Below are 16,832 nucleotides of genomic sequence, written 5' to 3' on the forward strand. Positions count from 1 at the left end.
ACAGATGGGGGAGGGCAGGCTGGTCTCCGAATCTCAGTGTGCAGGTCTGTTGAGAAGATCTTACGTGGGGTGGGGGCCAAATAGCTCACATTCTTTAACCTGTAAACTTTCGTTTGGTTTCTTTGAGGGGGAACGTGCCAGCGCCTGAATAGGAATGGTGATGTCGGAAGCGGTGGGAAGAGGCTGATTTTCCTCTATTCAGAAGTTTGCCAGCCTCTTTCCCCACAGCCACCCCAGCAGCCTTTTGTTCAAAAGCCCCTCATTAGGCCTGGCTTAGCAAGCAAACAAATATCATTTGTCTTGGTAAAGTGTGTAAAAGCATAGCCACTTGTCCAAGCAAGAGAATTAATGTTTTGTCAATAGGAAATCAGTGTTTACCCAAACACAGAACCACCGTCAGAGGTGAAAAACCCAGTGCAGGGGGGTGGGGGCTCCAGGTGATTCCCTGGGGCAGGACAGGGAAAGAAAGAGAGAAGTCCCCAGCCTCAGAAAAGGTGACTGGTGACAGCAGTGCCTTGGGGTCAAACATTCCCATTGGACTGTGGGACCCTAGAAAGACATGCCTCCCGCTCTCTACATGGACAAAGGGGGCCAGCAGAAGGCTCCTTTTTCTTTTCCCATACCAATACCTGTGGTTCTCTCATGCCGGGCAGTCGGTCTGTAGCTGCACAGGCTGAACGTGACAACATTATTAGACAAACAGCACCTCCTAAGTGTCGGGCACTGTATCTTGTGGTCAATCAATACTCTCTAAGAATCCTACAAAGCAGGTATTCTGGCCTTTTTCTCAGATAAGAGACACTGAGGTGCAGAAAAATGAAACAGGTTAGCCTTGAGGTCATACACAGGGAGGAAGTGGGATCTGAACCGAGGTCTGGCTCCAAAGCCAGTGTTTTTCCCAATCATCACCACACACACACACTCACACACACACCTCAGGAAGGATCAGTTACAGAGCTTGAGGTCAAGTGCAAAGACAGGAACTCTCTGAGAAAGCCCTCGGGGTCATTCTCCACACCCACCCCCCTGGAATGCCTCACTGTGGGAGGGTCAGGGAGAGGCAGGGTGTGTGCGTGCCTGTGTGCCCCAGGAAAAGAAACCAAATGGGCCGATAAGATCTCTTGTTTCCAGAGCAAAGCACCAATTAAACACAAGGCAGATGTGAGCAAATAAAGCTGTGGCGTCCAGAGAGAAAATCAATACTAGATTATATGTCCGGGCCCAATCATATACCAATTAATACAGAGCGGGTGGGGCTGGGTTGGGGGAGGAAGATAAGTACCAGTGGCTGCTGGCCAGAATGCAGGGCCGGCTGGGCCTGCCCCTCCAGAGGGCTTCGAAGCCACCTCAGAGACTTCACTTCCCTCCAGCTTTTCCCAGTTGGGGCTTACTCCTGTCCTTCTCAGGTGGGGACTGGGGTCCCTGATTCTAAAGGACCTGTTGACAAAGATGTGTGAAACCCATGTGAAATTGTTCACTACAGATTAGTTGTCAAGGATTTCATTTTACTTGGGTCCACAATCAATGCCCATGGAAGCAGCAGTCGAGAAATCACACGATGTATTGCATTGGGCAAATCTGCTGCAAAAGACCTCTTTAAAGTGTTCACAAGCAAAGATGTCACTTTGAGGACTAAGGTGTACTTGATCCAAGCCATGGTGCTTTCAATTGCCTCATATGCATGCAAAAGCTGGACAACGAATAAGGAAGACCTAAGAAGAATTGATGCCTTTAAATTATGGTGTTGGTGAGGAATATACCATGGACTCGATGGCACTGGGTTTTTTTTTTTTTTTACCAGAAGAAGGAACAAATCTGTCTTGGAAGAAGTACAGCCAGAATGCTCCTTAGAAGCAAGGATGGTGAGACTTTGTCTCACATACTTTGGACATGTTATTGGGAGGGGCCAGTGCCTGGAGAAGGACATCATGCTTGGTAGAGGGTCAGTGAAAAAGAGGAAGACCCTCAACGAGATGGATTGACAGTGTCTGCAACAATGGACTCAAGCACAGCAACAATTGTGAGGATGGCGCAGGACTGGGCAGTGTTTCGTTCCGTTGTGCATAGAGTCGCTGTGATTCAGAACCAACTGGATGACACCTTACAAGGACACAACAGATAAGTAAGCAAACACAAGTAAGCCCGTGCGTACCTTGCTTACTGGTTAATCCGTCCCTGCCTGAGGTCTCAGAGAGGAGTACCTTCGTGAACTTTGGCTCATTATGGGAGAACTGTCCATAGGATTTCCAAGGCTGTAATCTTTATGGAAGCAGACTGCCATACCTTTCTCCTGCAGAGCAGCTGGTGGGCTTGAACCAACGACCTTTTGGTTACCAGCTGAGCATTTAACCACTATGCCACTAGGGCTCCTATGATGGGGGACCAAAAAAAAAACCAAACCCAGTGCTGTCAAGTTGATTCCGACTCATAGCGACCCTATAGGACAGAGTAGAACTGCCCCATAGAGTTTCCAAGGAGCACCTGGTGGATTAGAACTGCCAACGCTTTGGTTAGTAGCCGTAGCACTTAACCACTACACCGCCAGGGTTTCCATGATGGGGAAAGCGAGGTAAAAATAGCTGCCCCCAGCCATGTTGGCAGCTGGGAGCAGTGGGAAGAAGAGCAAGGTGAATGAGAGACACTTTTGAAAGGGTACTGCCCACTGGGAAGGAAGGAACCCAGACCATGCAAACAGGCTGCTTGGTATTTAATTAGCTGCAGTAAAATCAGAGGCTTACCTTTGGAAAGCAGTAGAAAATCAGGCAAAAATGGTAAAATAGGAAAACAAATTTCTACCCCCAAGGAATGATAATGAAGACACTAGTTATTCTGTGTTTTACTTCATTTAGAAACCACAGCCAAGCAATTAATAAATCATTTCCAAAAGGGGCCATAAAAGACAAATGGCAACGGTTTGCAGCACAGGTCCAGGTGACTGCAGGTGATGAGTGCCTAGAACATTCCATGGGAGGGTTTCAGGCCCATCACGGGTGTGCCAGGGACAAGGCAACGTGATACACAGCCACCTGCCAACAGACAGAGGTTTTCCGATTAAATGGGACCTCCCTCCCAGGGGAGATGGCCTTGATATTGTCAGAGGGACACGTCAAAAGTGCCGACATCCCAGAGAGAGGAAATTTGGCTGAGGACTAAGGGCCTGGCCACAAGGCAGTCACAGACTGGAAAGTCCTGCTCACGTGGGTGTTGGGACTCCATGAGCTAGAGCAATACCCTCTGCTACAAAATTCCCAATACTCTTGGGTAGAGGAGACCCAAGGGTATGAGTGACACAGAGAACAAAAGTAGAAGGAAAGGTGGCAAATTAGTGGGATAACGGGCACCTGCTTCCGTTTTCCCCACAGACAGCTCTCTGGCCAGAGTTCCTCCTGCACCCTGGATGCTTCCTGACACACAAGCCCCAGAGGCAGGGGCCCTTTCTGGAGATAGCTTGTGGGCCAAGGACTGTTGCCTGCCAAAGAAAACCGAAATTTGCTAGCCGAATATTTTTTAGACATTTTGCAAGATGCACAGCCTCCCTGACAATTTTTAATGTACTAACTGCCTGGTCCAGTGAGCTGATTAATTGGTGCTGGAGAGATCAATAAAAAACAGAAAATTAAAACAATTTTAAAGTGATTAAGTAGTTTAACACCTGTCTCCCGTCACGTCAGCGCAGGAAGAAAAATAAAGCAGGTGTCGAAGGGGCCTCCTGAAGCAAGAGAAAACAGAGCCTGCCTCGGAGAAATGACAAATCACAGCTGGTGGATCAATGTGAGTGCAAGCAGCCCTTCTCCAGCCCCACCGCCGCCGCTGGAGGAGACCCGGGACCCCAACAAGGTGCTGGGTGGCTCCCCTGGTCTCTCCTGCAAAGGCAGCCTTGAGTTGCCAGCTTGCTCCTCAGCTAGGGAGGAAAGAAGGGCTTTGTCCATACCCAGAAAACAGAAAGAGGGAGCAAGGGGGGTCTAAGAGCATCTTTACCTAAAACTCTGGGTGTAATCAGATGGGCACAGATGAGCTAGCCTCCCCTTGATCTCATTCCTGCCGTTAAGAACTGAGTCTGCGATAGGTGGAAGGGGTGTACACATGGACTTAAAGTGCATTTGGGACCCAGAGGGTCAAGGGAAGGAAACACACTGTCACAGCTATCTCTAGGATCCTCCATTCTGGAAACTTCACGTCTCCTCCCTTATTGCCAAGAGGGACGGATAGAGCCTTCCAACCTCCTTGTCCCCCCTGGTGTCCTACTGCCTGGCTATATCAACAGGTGGTATAGGTACTTGCTGGTTGATGGCCCAAAGACTCCTGGTGACTTTTTTTTTTGCCAAAAGGAATGTGTCTCTCCTGTCGACCTCACTCCTCTCGCCCCCACCAGCAACTACCATGGAAGCTGCAAAGAAAATTCCCTGCCGCGTAGTTTAACTTATTTGACCTGGAAGTAAACTCATGGACGACAAGAAATCCTAAGACCATCCTTCTCCAGCTTCCTCATGGAAGTCCTTCTAACAGGAACGGAGTGAGCATGGACAGGGAAAGTAAGGTGAGAGAAGCCGATGAAGTCTAGAGGTAAGCCCCCAAGGGAGACGTTTTGGAAAAGTCTTCAGTTTTACCTTCAAAATTAACTTGAATTTTGCACTTGTAAAGTGCAAAATATATTTAATGCTGCTCATGTTCTAGAAGCTGTACCCATGCTATCCTGTGGCTCCCGTGACCTGGGCACACCACTACACATCCCTGGGGGATGGGGTCAAGCCTTGGGCACAGGCCTAAGGGATCCTTTGAAGAGAAGCTGGGCTCCTTTTACCAACCTCCTGCACGCTCTTGCAAACCAGTATATTGCTACTTACCTGCTCGGCGGAACATCCACACCTGTTTCTCTTCTGCTCTCTGGCTTGTGGACTTTCCAAGGTTCCTCATTCACCTTTAAGTCCCATGATGCAGCAGTCTTCACCACTAAGACCAGGGATAGAAAAGGAAATCCAAGCAAACAGAGAAAAACCCTGCAGCCAAGTTGAAAAGCATTGAAGCTCTCAGCTGAAATTTTTATTTAGCAATCCCAGCTTTCAAAAGCCCTTCCCTGTTAACAACTGTCACACCGCTATGAATGGAAAAGAAGATGGCAGCAGTAGCCTAGGTAAGGGCAGGGTTGAGTTTGAACTACTATTTTAAGGAAAATATTTTACTAGACAGATTTTTTTCTTTCCCACAACTTTCCACTGGACTGGGGATTCTGGTTCTATGTTCAGTTGGGTCACTCTATAAACCATCTGTCTGGGGTCATATTAGTCTCAATGAAAAGATGTCAAACCATCGACAGCAACTTCCATGGCAATGAAAATCTCACACACACACAAAAAGACTTCCAATCGTCAGTTACTGGCTCACTTTTAAAAATAATCGACACAGTCATCTCTACATAACAAAATATAGATCATCTTTTGGGATTTCCTGCCACAAGATGTGGCTTTGGTGGAGACTGGGCCAAGAAGGAAACCAAAAGGCCCTACAGTCAGTCTTTTCTCCTTGCTTCCAGAACGTCTGTTTGCACAGGCTGCCTGCTCCAGAGGGCATCAGTCCAGGTGCGGGCTTACCGGTGATCCCACCTGCGGCACCGGCAGAGGGTCTGTGCTATCCCAGAATGCAGTGGGGGGGGGCCATCCAGCCCGGGTACCTCGCCACTTTCTGGAGCAAACAAGAAGTTCTTGACATGGTGCCCCCAGGCCTGCGGCTGCTCCCCGTAGAGTGAGGCTCAGACTGACGGAGATAAAGTTTCCCTGGGCCCAAGTTCCAAACTTGGCTGTTTTGTTTCTGTTAAAATGCAATTGTTTTTCTCTGGAGTGTGCAGTGACTGCTCAGCGTCAGGAAGATGTATGAAAACCTCCACTTCAATTCAGCATCCCTTTTCTCCCAGACAAACACAGTTGGATTTTAATAAATCAAAGAGCCACACTGTTTAATAAAAATTTATTGACTTACAAGTGATTATTTATCAAAAGACCATTAATAGCAGGTACTGAAATGATGTGTTACTGGGTGGTGCTGGGAGACTAATAGGAAATCAATGCAGCTGGCCGGCCGGAATGCATATGAGAAGCACCCCCCACCCCTCGACAGCTAGCGCAATTTCACCAGCAAAATACACCAGACGCTACCCTGGTGCAATGAAAAGTTCCCTCTTTTTATTTATCGTTTACAAATGAAATGATCAATACTTTTAATCTAGAGCAAAATTTATTAACTTTCCCATCGGAGAGAGACATATTGACTGGGGGGAGAGGGGGTGTTAGTGCAATGGAAGACGGATGGCTGGATGGCCGTCTCTTAACCTGTCCAAGAGTCAGTGTGCATGCAGCTGCCCTTCCAGCTCTGACACCCCAGGCCACCGGCAAGGTGGAGAAATCAAGTCTATCCACCCAGGATGCAGAGCAGATGGATGGAACCTGAGACACAGTGGAGTTTTTCATGCATCAGGGGACAACAGGAAGCACTAACCCATAGACAGTTGAGTGGTCAATTCCAGAAAGGAAATGGCAGGATTTATAGGCCCAGAAGATTCCCAAAGAACAGGATTAGTGCCCACCACTGGTAGGGGGCTGCTGTGAAGGTATGCAACAAGATGGCACCCAAGGACGCAATAGGTGATCTGGAATAGGCATCTGAGACACCATGGAGCACTCACCACCACCCTTCACACACCAAACCTGATCATCTCTGAAGAACAGCAACAGAGAGTGGGTCTGAGACAGTAAGAATCAAGTTCCAAAGTTGGTTCTACTATACCACAAAGCTTGCTGAGCTTTGCTGGCCTGGCTGACAGCACTCTACTGAGCTTCCTGTGTCAGGGGAATTTTTATTCTTTTTTTTATTAGAAAGTTCCTGCTCTAACTAGCTGGAAAAACTCATGTTTGCTCAAAAAAAAAGAGTTTGCCAAAATCTATCACCAAAGCCACCCAGCCCAAGAGAAGTGTGTGAGTCCACCTCTACAATCACCTGCAGTACTTGAGGGGTCTCCTTTTTGGAGGTTAGTCTCATTAGCCCCAATGTTTTGGAGGCAGCAAAATAGATTCAAAACTGACTTCCCATTTCTGGACCCAGTAGGTTTTAGAAGCCAAAACTGAGTTATGATCTTAAAATCACAGATTTCAGAGATGGAGGTCACTTAGCCCAATTCCCTCATTATGGATCAGGTAATTAACCCAGAGAAATAAAACAGCAAGCTGAGTAGCAGGTTTGACAGAAGGATAAGCAGCTGGCCAGTGATGGCACCACTGATGTCACTTGGTTTTATTGCAAGACCATTGTCATCCTTGCTGGGGTCACAGAATGAACAATTTTGTACTCTGTATTAAGTATTTCTTTGTTGTTATTCCTAAATGCCATGAGGTCTTACCGCATAAGACCACCTTAGTTATCCCAAGTCAAATATTCGGACTTAGGGATAACTTGGGGCCTGCAGAGTCCCCAGTTAGAAAGCACGGTGCAGTAGGATGCTTATAATACAGCACTAGGTGAAAACCTGAGATTGTATTTTTGTGGGTGTAATTCATACCCCGTCGCTTCACTGTTAGTTCAAGAGTGAAAAATCATCACTTAGTCTCCACAAGGCTTTCTTTACACTGCAATGATTCTAAACCAGGTTCTTGCAATACCCTACTGTGTCATCAGCAATAGACAGGTTTGTTGAAAAGAATGTGAGAAAACTAAGAACAGCTATCTATATATATGTATATGTGTGTGTGTGTATATATATGTTGTTAGGTGCCATCAAGTCAGTTCTGACTCATAGCTACCCTGTGTACAACAGAACAAAACACTGCCCAGTCCTGTGCCATTCTCATGATCATTGCTATGCTTGAGCCCATCACTGCAGCCATGGTGTCAATCCATCTCATTGAGAGTCTTCATATATATATATATATACATAAGTACCTGTGTAAGTCATGAAATAAAATTACTAGACAACAGGAAGCTGAAAAGTTAGTGTTTGTTTTCTTTTTAAGGCAACTTGACCTTCAAGATCCATTTTTAAAGATTATTCCAGATAGCTTTTAAACACTATAAATGGCACCTCCTATAAAGGCTCAAAACCACTTTCTATCCTTGAACATTTTGTAAAACATTTCAGGAGAGGCTGTTATTATAGTCATAATAGTGTTTTTATTTGAGAGAAAAAGTTAGGAGATGGTTTCACTGGTTAGCAATATGCCAGGTAAGAGAAAATGGGAGGCCATTTAGGAAGGAAGGAAGAAGGCTGTTAGGAGTGACTATGGAGTCCCTGGGTGGTACAAACAAACTCTTGACTACTAGCCAAAAGGTTGGCAGTTCAAACCCAACCAGAGGTGCCCTGGAAAGGAGGCTTCGCAATCTGCTTCCAAAAGGTCACAGCCTTGAAAACCCTACACAAACGGTTCTACCCTATACACAGGGAATCAATTCAAAGCCAACTGGTTAAGTGGTCACAAAAGAGGGGGTCCTTGAGTACGACAAAGTGGTATCAGTTCAACAGCCTTAGGAGCGAGGTTTCACCCCCCACATCCCCCAAGCCCCAGGCCAAATGGCAACCTTGGAGATGTCATTTACCTTGACTGGTACAATATCCTGAATCACTGCTATGGAGAGAATGGAGGGAGGACCAGTGGGTAGGTGGGTGGATGGTAAATGGTGGGGGTAAGGCAACACTCTCTTCTGATGGATTTGGAATTGGTTGACCCCAGAAGCAAGAGTTGACAAGGGTTGTTTGGCTTTGGATCTCCGCTCACAGACTGTGAGGTAGGCCCGTGAGGCCCGGGAAGCCTAGTTTCCTCTCCGGCTGCACAAGACACTAGTGAGCCTATTCCTCTACCACCCTCTTGCCCTTCCCAGGGCCTCCTGCTTCTGCCTTGTAGTTACTTGCTTTTTCCCAGCATCCCCTGCCATGCAGACTGGCCCTGCCATCTTCCATTCTTCACTCCCACTCAATGAAACAGGTCCCCCATTACATGCTTCTAGGCCCCTGGCTTCATTTGTGGAGACGTCTACATCTCGGTCTATACCAGAAATTCTCAACTGACCCTGTGCATCTCTGAACCAGACCTATGCATACATCTGAAATGACTAATTTATCCTTTTCTGAATAACACTAGCCTTCATTCCAAAAGTCAGCCCCAGGGTTACATTCAAGTAAGAGAACCGTCATTTTGACAAGAAGCATGTTATACAGGGCTACACCTAGGGAAGAAAAAGAGAAGGGAAAACTCCCCCAATCCATTCACCAACCAAGACGATTTTATTTACTCACAAAAACAAATCCAAAGGCCTGTGCAGCAGCTCGGAGCCGAGCTCGTCCTGCCGCCTGTCACGGGCCTGTACTTAGAACACTAAGCTTTACTTGTTCCTTCCTGCGAAGTAGCACTTGACGCCCCACAACAACCCTGTGAGGTAGGTATCACCACCCCTCCCCTCCTGACCCACGTTACAGATGGGGAAACTGAGGCACACATTAACAAAGAGTGAGTCACATGGGGAGTTCTGGGCCAGCACTGGAGTTTGAATGCAGAATGACTCCTGGTTCTCACCACAGACTAGTCGGTGGGTGGCTGGCCTCTTCCCATCCCCTTTGGTGACTTCCTATGGGTAGTAGCACAAGAATTGAAACTTCCTTTTGCTGAAAGCCCCCGCAGACTACAGTTTTCTTTTTCCTGAGTCTGTGGGGCTCCAAGGCTGGGGGGCGATGTTAAGGCTGAAGCAAGCCACGGTACCTCAGCAGTGCCTCTCAAGAGCAGGTGGGCCCTTCCCCTTCCCCAGCAGAGCACCCTGGGATTTGGGCCTCTGGGACTGACTAACACACCTAACATCCCTGACGGGAATGTGGATGGTTCTTCCTATATACTCAGCCCCGCACACCATGCACAGGTGGAGAGTCGACTTTAATGGCATTCCTCCAATGGAATTAAGTGTAAAAGAAACAAAAAGGCATCTCCCCCCGGGCAGCAACAACCAGCAGCACTCACTTCAGCCAGAGGGCAGGCTGCACTGCCCCAGGGCCCAGGGGTCCAAGCGCGGCTGAAGAAGCTGGAAGTCTCGGGTGCAGAGCAGTCCGAGGAGCCCCGGAGTCTGGAAAGGATGCAGCACGGGGGCAGCGGCGGTGGCAGCAGCAACAACTCCAGCTGGCTCACAGGTCAGGATTCGAGCATGGCGGCTCCAGCCAGCGCAAGGCGAGGACTCAGGAACGGCTCCTGTCCTCATGGTTCCCAACAATCATCTTGCTATACAGCTTCTGCTGCTCCTCTTTGAATGTATCCTTCACCTTCTCCCTCTTCAGGCCACCATCCCTGACGAGATAAAGGCTGGAAGTCAGAGCAAAACAGCTTCCAACCCACCCCTGCATCACAGATAGACGCTGTATGCTACTCACAAGCCAAGACAAACCTGCCAGAGACAAAAACACTCCATGGCCCCCTCACTGAGGTGACCTCTGAGTTGGCCCTGGATTCTGGGAATCCACCCTTTCTACCTCAAGACTCTCACACTCTTGCCCTGCAGTCAGAATTCAGTATTCGTATATAAAATTGGAAAAATAAATAATACTAAAAATACAAGGCAAGATTAAAAAAAAAAGAATTCATCATTCATATCCGAGGTATTTTACAATGATTTAACCTACCAAGGAGTTTAAAATTCTTTTTACTATCACATACATCCTCACCTAGATAAAGCGGTGTTCTGGCATTATGGATGTGGAGCCAGGCTTTAAAATATGAGACACACTGAGTCTCAATGAGTAATGAGCAAAATACACACTCAAGGATACTCCAAATTCATGCAAACAACTAACATAAGACAAATGCAAGCTCTTACTTCTTCCATGCTTAGGGGATTAAGTACCTTGCTGTTAGTTGGTGCTGAATCGACTCTGACTCATGGCAACCCTATGCATGTCAGAGTAGAACTGTGCTCCATAGGGTTTTCAAGGCTGTGACCTTTCAGAGGCAGATCTCCAGGCCTGTTTCCTGAGATGCCTCTAGGTGGGTTCAACTGCCAACCTTTCAGCTAGTAGTCGAGCACTTAACCATTTGCACTACCCAACGGCACCTATTAAATACCTTAATGGAACCAACTTTTAAACTCAACTAGCTCTCAATGTCCTGACCATCTGGCCTCAGCACCTCCCTCCAACATCCCCAAATGAATCCCCTCAGGTTAGATTTATTTCTTCACAACTCTGTTCCCACTCACCTTACTCACCAACTCCTTGCCTCAACTCTAGATGTATTAGTACCTTTAACAACTGCTGAAAACCTAAGCCCACACTCAGACCTTCTGCCATACCTTTGAAAAGCTGCACACTTGTCCCTGTTAGGCCTGTGACAGGCAACAGTAACCATTCAAGCTCTGGTGCCTGACAGACCTGGGTGCAAAATCTAGCTCCAGTGCTTACTTTGTGACCTTGTAATAGAGTAGCTAAAGAAAATGGAACATATGATGAAGTAAAAGAGCTGAAAAGAAGATTTCAAATGGTTGCTCGAAAAGACAAAGTAAAGTATTACAATGAAACGTGCAAAGATCTGGAGTTAAAAAACCAAAAGGGAAGAGCATGCGTGGCATTTCTCAAGCTGAAAGAGCTGAAGAAGAAATTCAAGCCTCCAGTTGCAATATGGAAGGATTCTATGGGCAAAATACTGAACGATGTAGGAAGCTTCAAAAGAAGATGGAGGAATACAGACTCACTATACTAAAAAGAGTTGGCTGACATGCAACCATTTTAGGAGGTAGCATATACTCAACAACTGTTAGTACTAAAGGAAGAAGTCCAAGCTGCACTGAGGGCACTGGTGAAAAACAAGGCTCTAGGAATCGCTCACTTGTCTATGCCAAGAAATTTGGAAGACAGCTACCCAGCCAAATGATTGAAGAGATCCACATTTGTGCCCATTCCAAAGAAAGGTATTCAGGAAAATGCGTAACTTATCAAACAGTATCATTAATATCACATACAAATAAAATTTTGCTGAAGGTCATTCAAAAATGGTTGTAGCAGTACATCGACAGGGAACTGCCAGGAAATTCAAGCCAGGTTCAGAAGAGGACATGGAATGAGGAACATCACTGTTGATGTCAGATGGATCTTGGCTCAAAACAGAGAATACCAGAAAGATGTTTACCTGTGTTTTACTTACTATGCAAAGTCATTCAAAGGGGATAACAAATTTTGGATAACACCGTGAAGAATGGCAATTCTGGAACACTGTGCTCATGCGGAAACTGTACATAGGCCAAGAGGCAGCTGTTCCAACACAACAAGGGGATACTGGGTAGTTTAAAATCAGGAAAGGTGTGTGTCAAGGTTGTATTCTATCACCGTGCTTATTCAATCTATTATGGGGAGCAAATGATCTAAGAAGCTGGACTATATGAAGAAGAGACGTGGTATCACTATTGGAGAAAGGCTCATTAGCAACCTACAACATGCAGGTGACACAACCTTGCTTACTGAAACCAAAGGTCTTGAAGCACTTACTCGAGAAGATCAAACACCACAGCCTTCAGTATGAATTACACCTCAACATAAAGAAAACAAAAATGCTCATAACTGGACCAATAAGCAACGTCATGATAAATGGAGGAAATACTGAAGTTATCAATGATTTCATTTTACTTGATCCACAATCAATGCCCATAGAAACAGCAGTCAAGAAAGCAAACAATGCATTGCATTGGGCAAATCTACTGCAAAAGACCTCTTTAAAGCACTCAGAACCGAAGACATCACTTTGAGGACTAAGGTGCGCCTGACTTAAGCCATGGTTTTTTCAATTGCGTCATATGCATGGGAAAACTGGGCATGAATACAGAAGAGCAAAGAAGAACTGATGTCTTTGAATTACAGTGTTGGTGAAGAATACTGAATATACCACGGACTGCCTAAAGAACAAACAAATCTGTCTTGGGGGAATACAGTCAGAGTATTCCTTAGAAGTGAAGATGGCGAGACTTTGTCTCACACACTTTGGAGATGTTATCAGGAGGGCCCAGTCTCTGGAAGGACACCATGCTTGGTAGAGGACTGGTGAGGAAGACAGACTGACACAGTGGCTGCAATAATGGGCTCAAGCATAGTAATGACTGAGGATGGTGCAGAACCAGGCAATGTTTCGTTCTATTGTACATAGGGCTGCTATGAGTAGGAAGCGACTCAGCCGCACCTAAACGCAACAACAGTAGACTGGTACAACCCCAAAAAGGCACACAGAATTGACTGCTCTGGTGCAAGTCTATGTCCCCTGAGGATAGGTCAAAGTAGCACCGGGGATTTCTAAGTTGGAACTAGGAAACAAGAGTCAAACTGCTCACTATCTGTAGTACCGTGCTGCACATCTTGGTAGGGAGTTTAACTCTCCCTACCAGGGAGAGGAAGATTCTTTGTAAATGGAGGCAATAAATCAGCATCTGCTTCAGAAATTCATGTTCTCTTAGACTGAGCCGATGAAGTCTGGCTCTAAACTCACCAGAGCAGGTCCACGAGTCCTCCTTGCCTGGCAATGGCAGATTTCACCCTGTTTGCAAACTGGACGGCATCTTCATTTGTCTGTAAGAAAGAATGAATGAACCCACTCAACCCAGGCTCAAAGTCATACAAGAGTAAGTGAAGACCTCTGCACTGCCACGGGTACCTACCTCTCTGGTCATGGGTGGTAGGTACCAAACACTGCAGACAATGGCCCAGCTGGTCATCATTCTCAGCAGGTATGTCACCATCCCGTATTTGCTGCTGTTCCAGAAGGCATCACCAAATTGAGGGTCATACTGGAAAACAATGGAAAGCTGAATGGTAAGAAGTTGGTAGTTTCAACGATGTTGGGTGTCGACAGCAACTTCTCTGACTAGGTCAACTGGGGCTGTATCAGTGCCAGATACTGCTACTGCCAGACCCTCTACAGGGACACTTCTGAAGTAATTCTACCGCTGGGCAGGTCTGACCTCCAGCAACAGTTAACCTTCCCTTGACGGACCCAAGGTTCTGCTGTAGATCACGAGGGAGGTCTCCTAACAGCCTTCCACAAACAGATCACTGCCTCCCTCTTTAATTAATTTCATGTCTTACTTACAAGTGTACATGCTTTATCATTAGTTTTTGAGTATATTCAAAAATAAAATAGGATAATGCACTCCCATATATCCATTCCTCAGATTCAACAATTATCCACCTTCTACTGTGCATTCCACCCTTTCCCTTCTTGTAAAGCCCACCTCCAGCATCACATTGGCTCTCTTATAAATACTTGACAGCTACCTCACCTAAGTAAGCGGCTTTCCGGTACCTCACCCAAGTAGGCGGATTTCCTTCCATAACCACCAACTTTTAATATTTCTGGTGCCCCACACCAAGGAGAAAACAATTAGAAACCTTGCAATATTGTTCTACAGTTACACTTCTACTAACAAAGCTAATTTTACAAGAAGGCTCTTTTACGTCAGCAGTATCCACTGATAGACGCATACCCGGTGTCATGAGGTCTCTATCACATGGGCTCTGTGTTTCCCTCCAAGGAGTAGGTTTATCACACACTTTTACTTGCCAACAACTTTCACGGAAGCTTTACTTAAACAGCATTTTGTGGGAAATGTAGCTCCAGCTGTGCATCTCTTTTTTACCAATCAAGAATAACTCAAGTGGCACGTAAGCAAGGGTGGGAGAGGCGGTGGAGAAGGAAGCTGTACAAGAAGCAACAGAAAGAAATGGGTCCTCCAGAAGAACAGCTGAACCAAGTGTCACGGAACTGCCAGGGCCATCAAAGACAAGACACTAGACTAACTTTGTACAATTTACAATGGGAAGACTTAGGACCAGAGAGAGGAAAATTAAAAGGAGACAGAATTTGAAGAGTTATGCCACAATGGACCAAGATGCCACTGGAAGTCACAATGCCCTTTCACTGGAAGAGACTGAAAGGAATACCTAGAAGGGATCCTGCAGTGGAGCCTGGCGCTTGGGGTGGGGCTGGATTTCAACTGTATGACCTTTCAGGCATTTCCAGGCATGAGTTCTATGACTCTGAATAAAAAATGCCTAGATTGTAGACCTGATTACAGAAATGAAGACATTTAGATTTATAGAAATTGAGAAATTTAAGTTTCACTAAAGACAGTTTAATAAGTTCACATAAGACCAAAAGGCAATAAGGGAGAAAAATGAGTTTTAAAGAGTTAATTAATGAGTATGATTAGAAAGTGTTATGGTATTTTATGAAGCACAATATGAAATAGAAATTTTGATATTACAAGTGAGAGTGTGAAAGTCCTTTGTCTAGAGTTGATTCTCTGTTCCATGCTGGGCAGACATTGTGGAGAGAGAAAAACCAAAGCAAAAGCTCAAAAGCCACAAATTCCTCAAAATCAGATAATGACCTGACTTTGATGGAAATGTTAAAAGACTAGGAATTAACTGCTAAGCTCACCCAAGTCTGGTTACCAATGAAGGTTTCACAAAAACTAGAAAAGTATATGTGGAAGAGAAGTTCTTAATCACAGATAAACCAAACTCACTGCCGTCGAGTCAACTCTGACTCACAGTGACCGTACAGGACAGAGTAGAACTGCCCCACAGGGTTTCCAAGGCTGCAATCTTATGGAAGCAGACTGCCACACCCCTTTCTTCAGCGGAGTGGCTGGTGGGTTCCAACTGTCGAACTTCTGGTTAGCAGCTGAGCGCTTAGCCACTGAGCCACCAGGGCTCCTTTAACCACAGATGAGACTTTAATAAATCTTTTAGCCAAATAATATTATATATAAGATTTGCATGTATTTTTCTTGGCAGAAGTCACAACTTTTCCCAGGGCTCATGCTCCAAAGATGGTCGAGGACCACTGCCCCAGAGCAGCATCAGCGCCACCCAGAAACATGGCAGAAATACAAATTCTGGGCCCTTCCTGGAGGTGATGCTGATGATGGCTAACGTTTAAGAACGGCTGCTCCAGAGTGAGTGACAAGGGCTTTCACCTAGCAGTGTGCGTTCACGGTGGAGCCCCTGACTCCCATCACACTCATGGAGGATGGACCGTGTGTGGTGCCAACACCACCCCCACCCCTCTGCCCACGGCAGACACTGCTCACAGACTATGTACCTAGACACAGCATCCTCAACAAACCGCCCTGGCAGGCCTAACCATTGATCAGAGCTCCCCTGCAGCTGGTATTCATTTGCCATCCCCGTCCTGATGCTTAACCCCACAGGTCCAAGGTGAATGACTAGGTAAGCATCTGTTTAACCGAGAGGAGCAACTCTCTCCCCCAACGGCACCAGAAGTAAGAACTATTTCTACGGAATGCTCTACAGGCAGTAAACAGACCACACAGAATTTTGGAGACTACATTCTAAGCGTAACTCTGACTCAAGTTTACTCAAATTTTACCCTGATCTGGAATTTCAACCTAATACTGTAAACATACTGACAATGGCCTGTGTGTTTTTTTAGAACTAATAATGTAAGGCCCAAGTTCTTTCAGAAATAATAATACATATGTATTTATGAAATCAGACACGAAGGGGCAAGAGACAGAGAAGGAAAAAAAAAAAAAGCAAAGCTGACTGGCTAACTGCTTCCCACCTCTCCAGGTAAATCTGAACAGTCAGAGGTAGAAGTTCCTAAAGGGTGGGGGACAGATGAGATAAGCACCTAAGATCCATTTCCTGTTTATGAGCTGTTCTCGGTGACAAGACGATGCCACAGGCCAGCACAGCAGCCTTGTTTCTTCAGTGGTAAGGGCCTAGCTATAGTCCCATCCACCTTCACTTCGCCAAATGTTCAAACCTAGCCTGGCTTAGCCACACCTCCTACTCCCTGCAGTAAGCTACCTTT

At 46.1% G+C, this 16,832-nt stretch overlaps 1 protein-coding gene across 4 annotated transcripts in view; it reads right to left on the minus strand.

Annotated features, from left to right (window-relative positions):
- Positions 1-9,239: 9,239 nt before the first annotated feature.
- The window catches only part of GPAT4 (glycerol-3-phosphate acyltransferase 4), a 37,584-nt gene continuing 29,991 nt past the window's right edge, over positions 9,240-16,832 (minus strand). For all 4 annotated transcript variants that reach the window (XM_064272785.1, XM_064272786.1, XM_064272787.1 and 1 more), the window contains 3 exons: positions 13,651-13,779; positions 13,482-13,561; positions 9,240-10,307 (listed from right to left, as the gene is read on the minus strand). In XM_064272785.1, coding sequence (XP_064128855.1) covers positions 10,199-10,307; positions 13,482-13,561; positions 13,651-13,779 — 318 coding nt within the window. In that variant the 3' untranslated portion in view covers positions 9,240-10,198. The remainder of the gene's footprint in view (positions 10,308-13,481; positions 13,562-13,650; positions 13,780-16,832) is intronic.

This window comes from Loxodonta africana, chromosome 19, assembly GCF_030014295.1.
Source record: "Loxodonta africana isolate mLoxAfr1 chromosome 19, mLoxAfr1.hap2, whole genome shotgun sequence".
Lineage (NCBI taxonomy): Eukaryota > Metazoa > Chordata > Mammalia > Proboscidea > Elephantidae > Loxodonta > Loxodonta africana.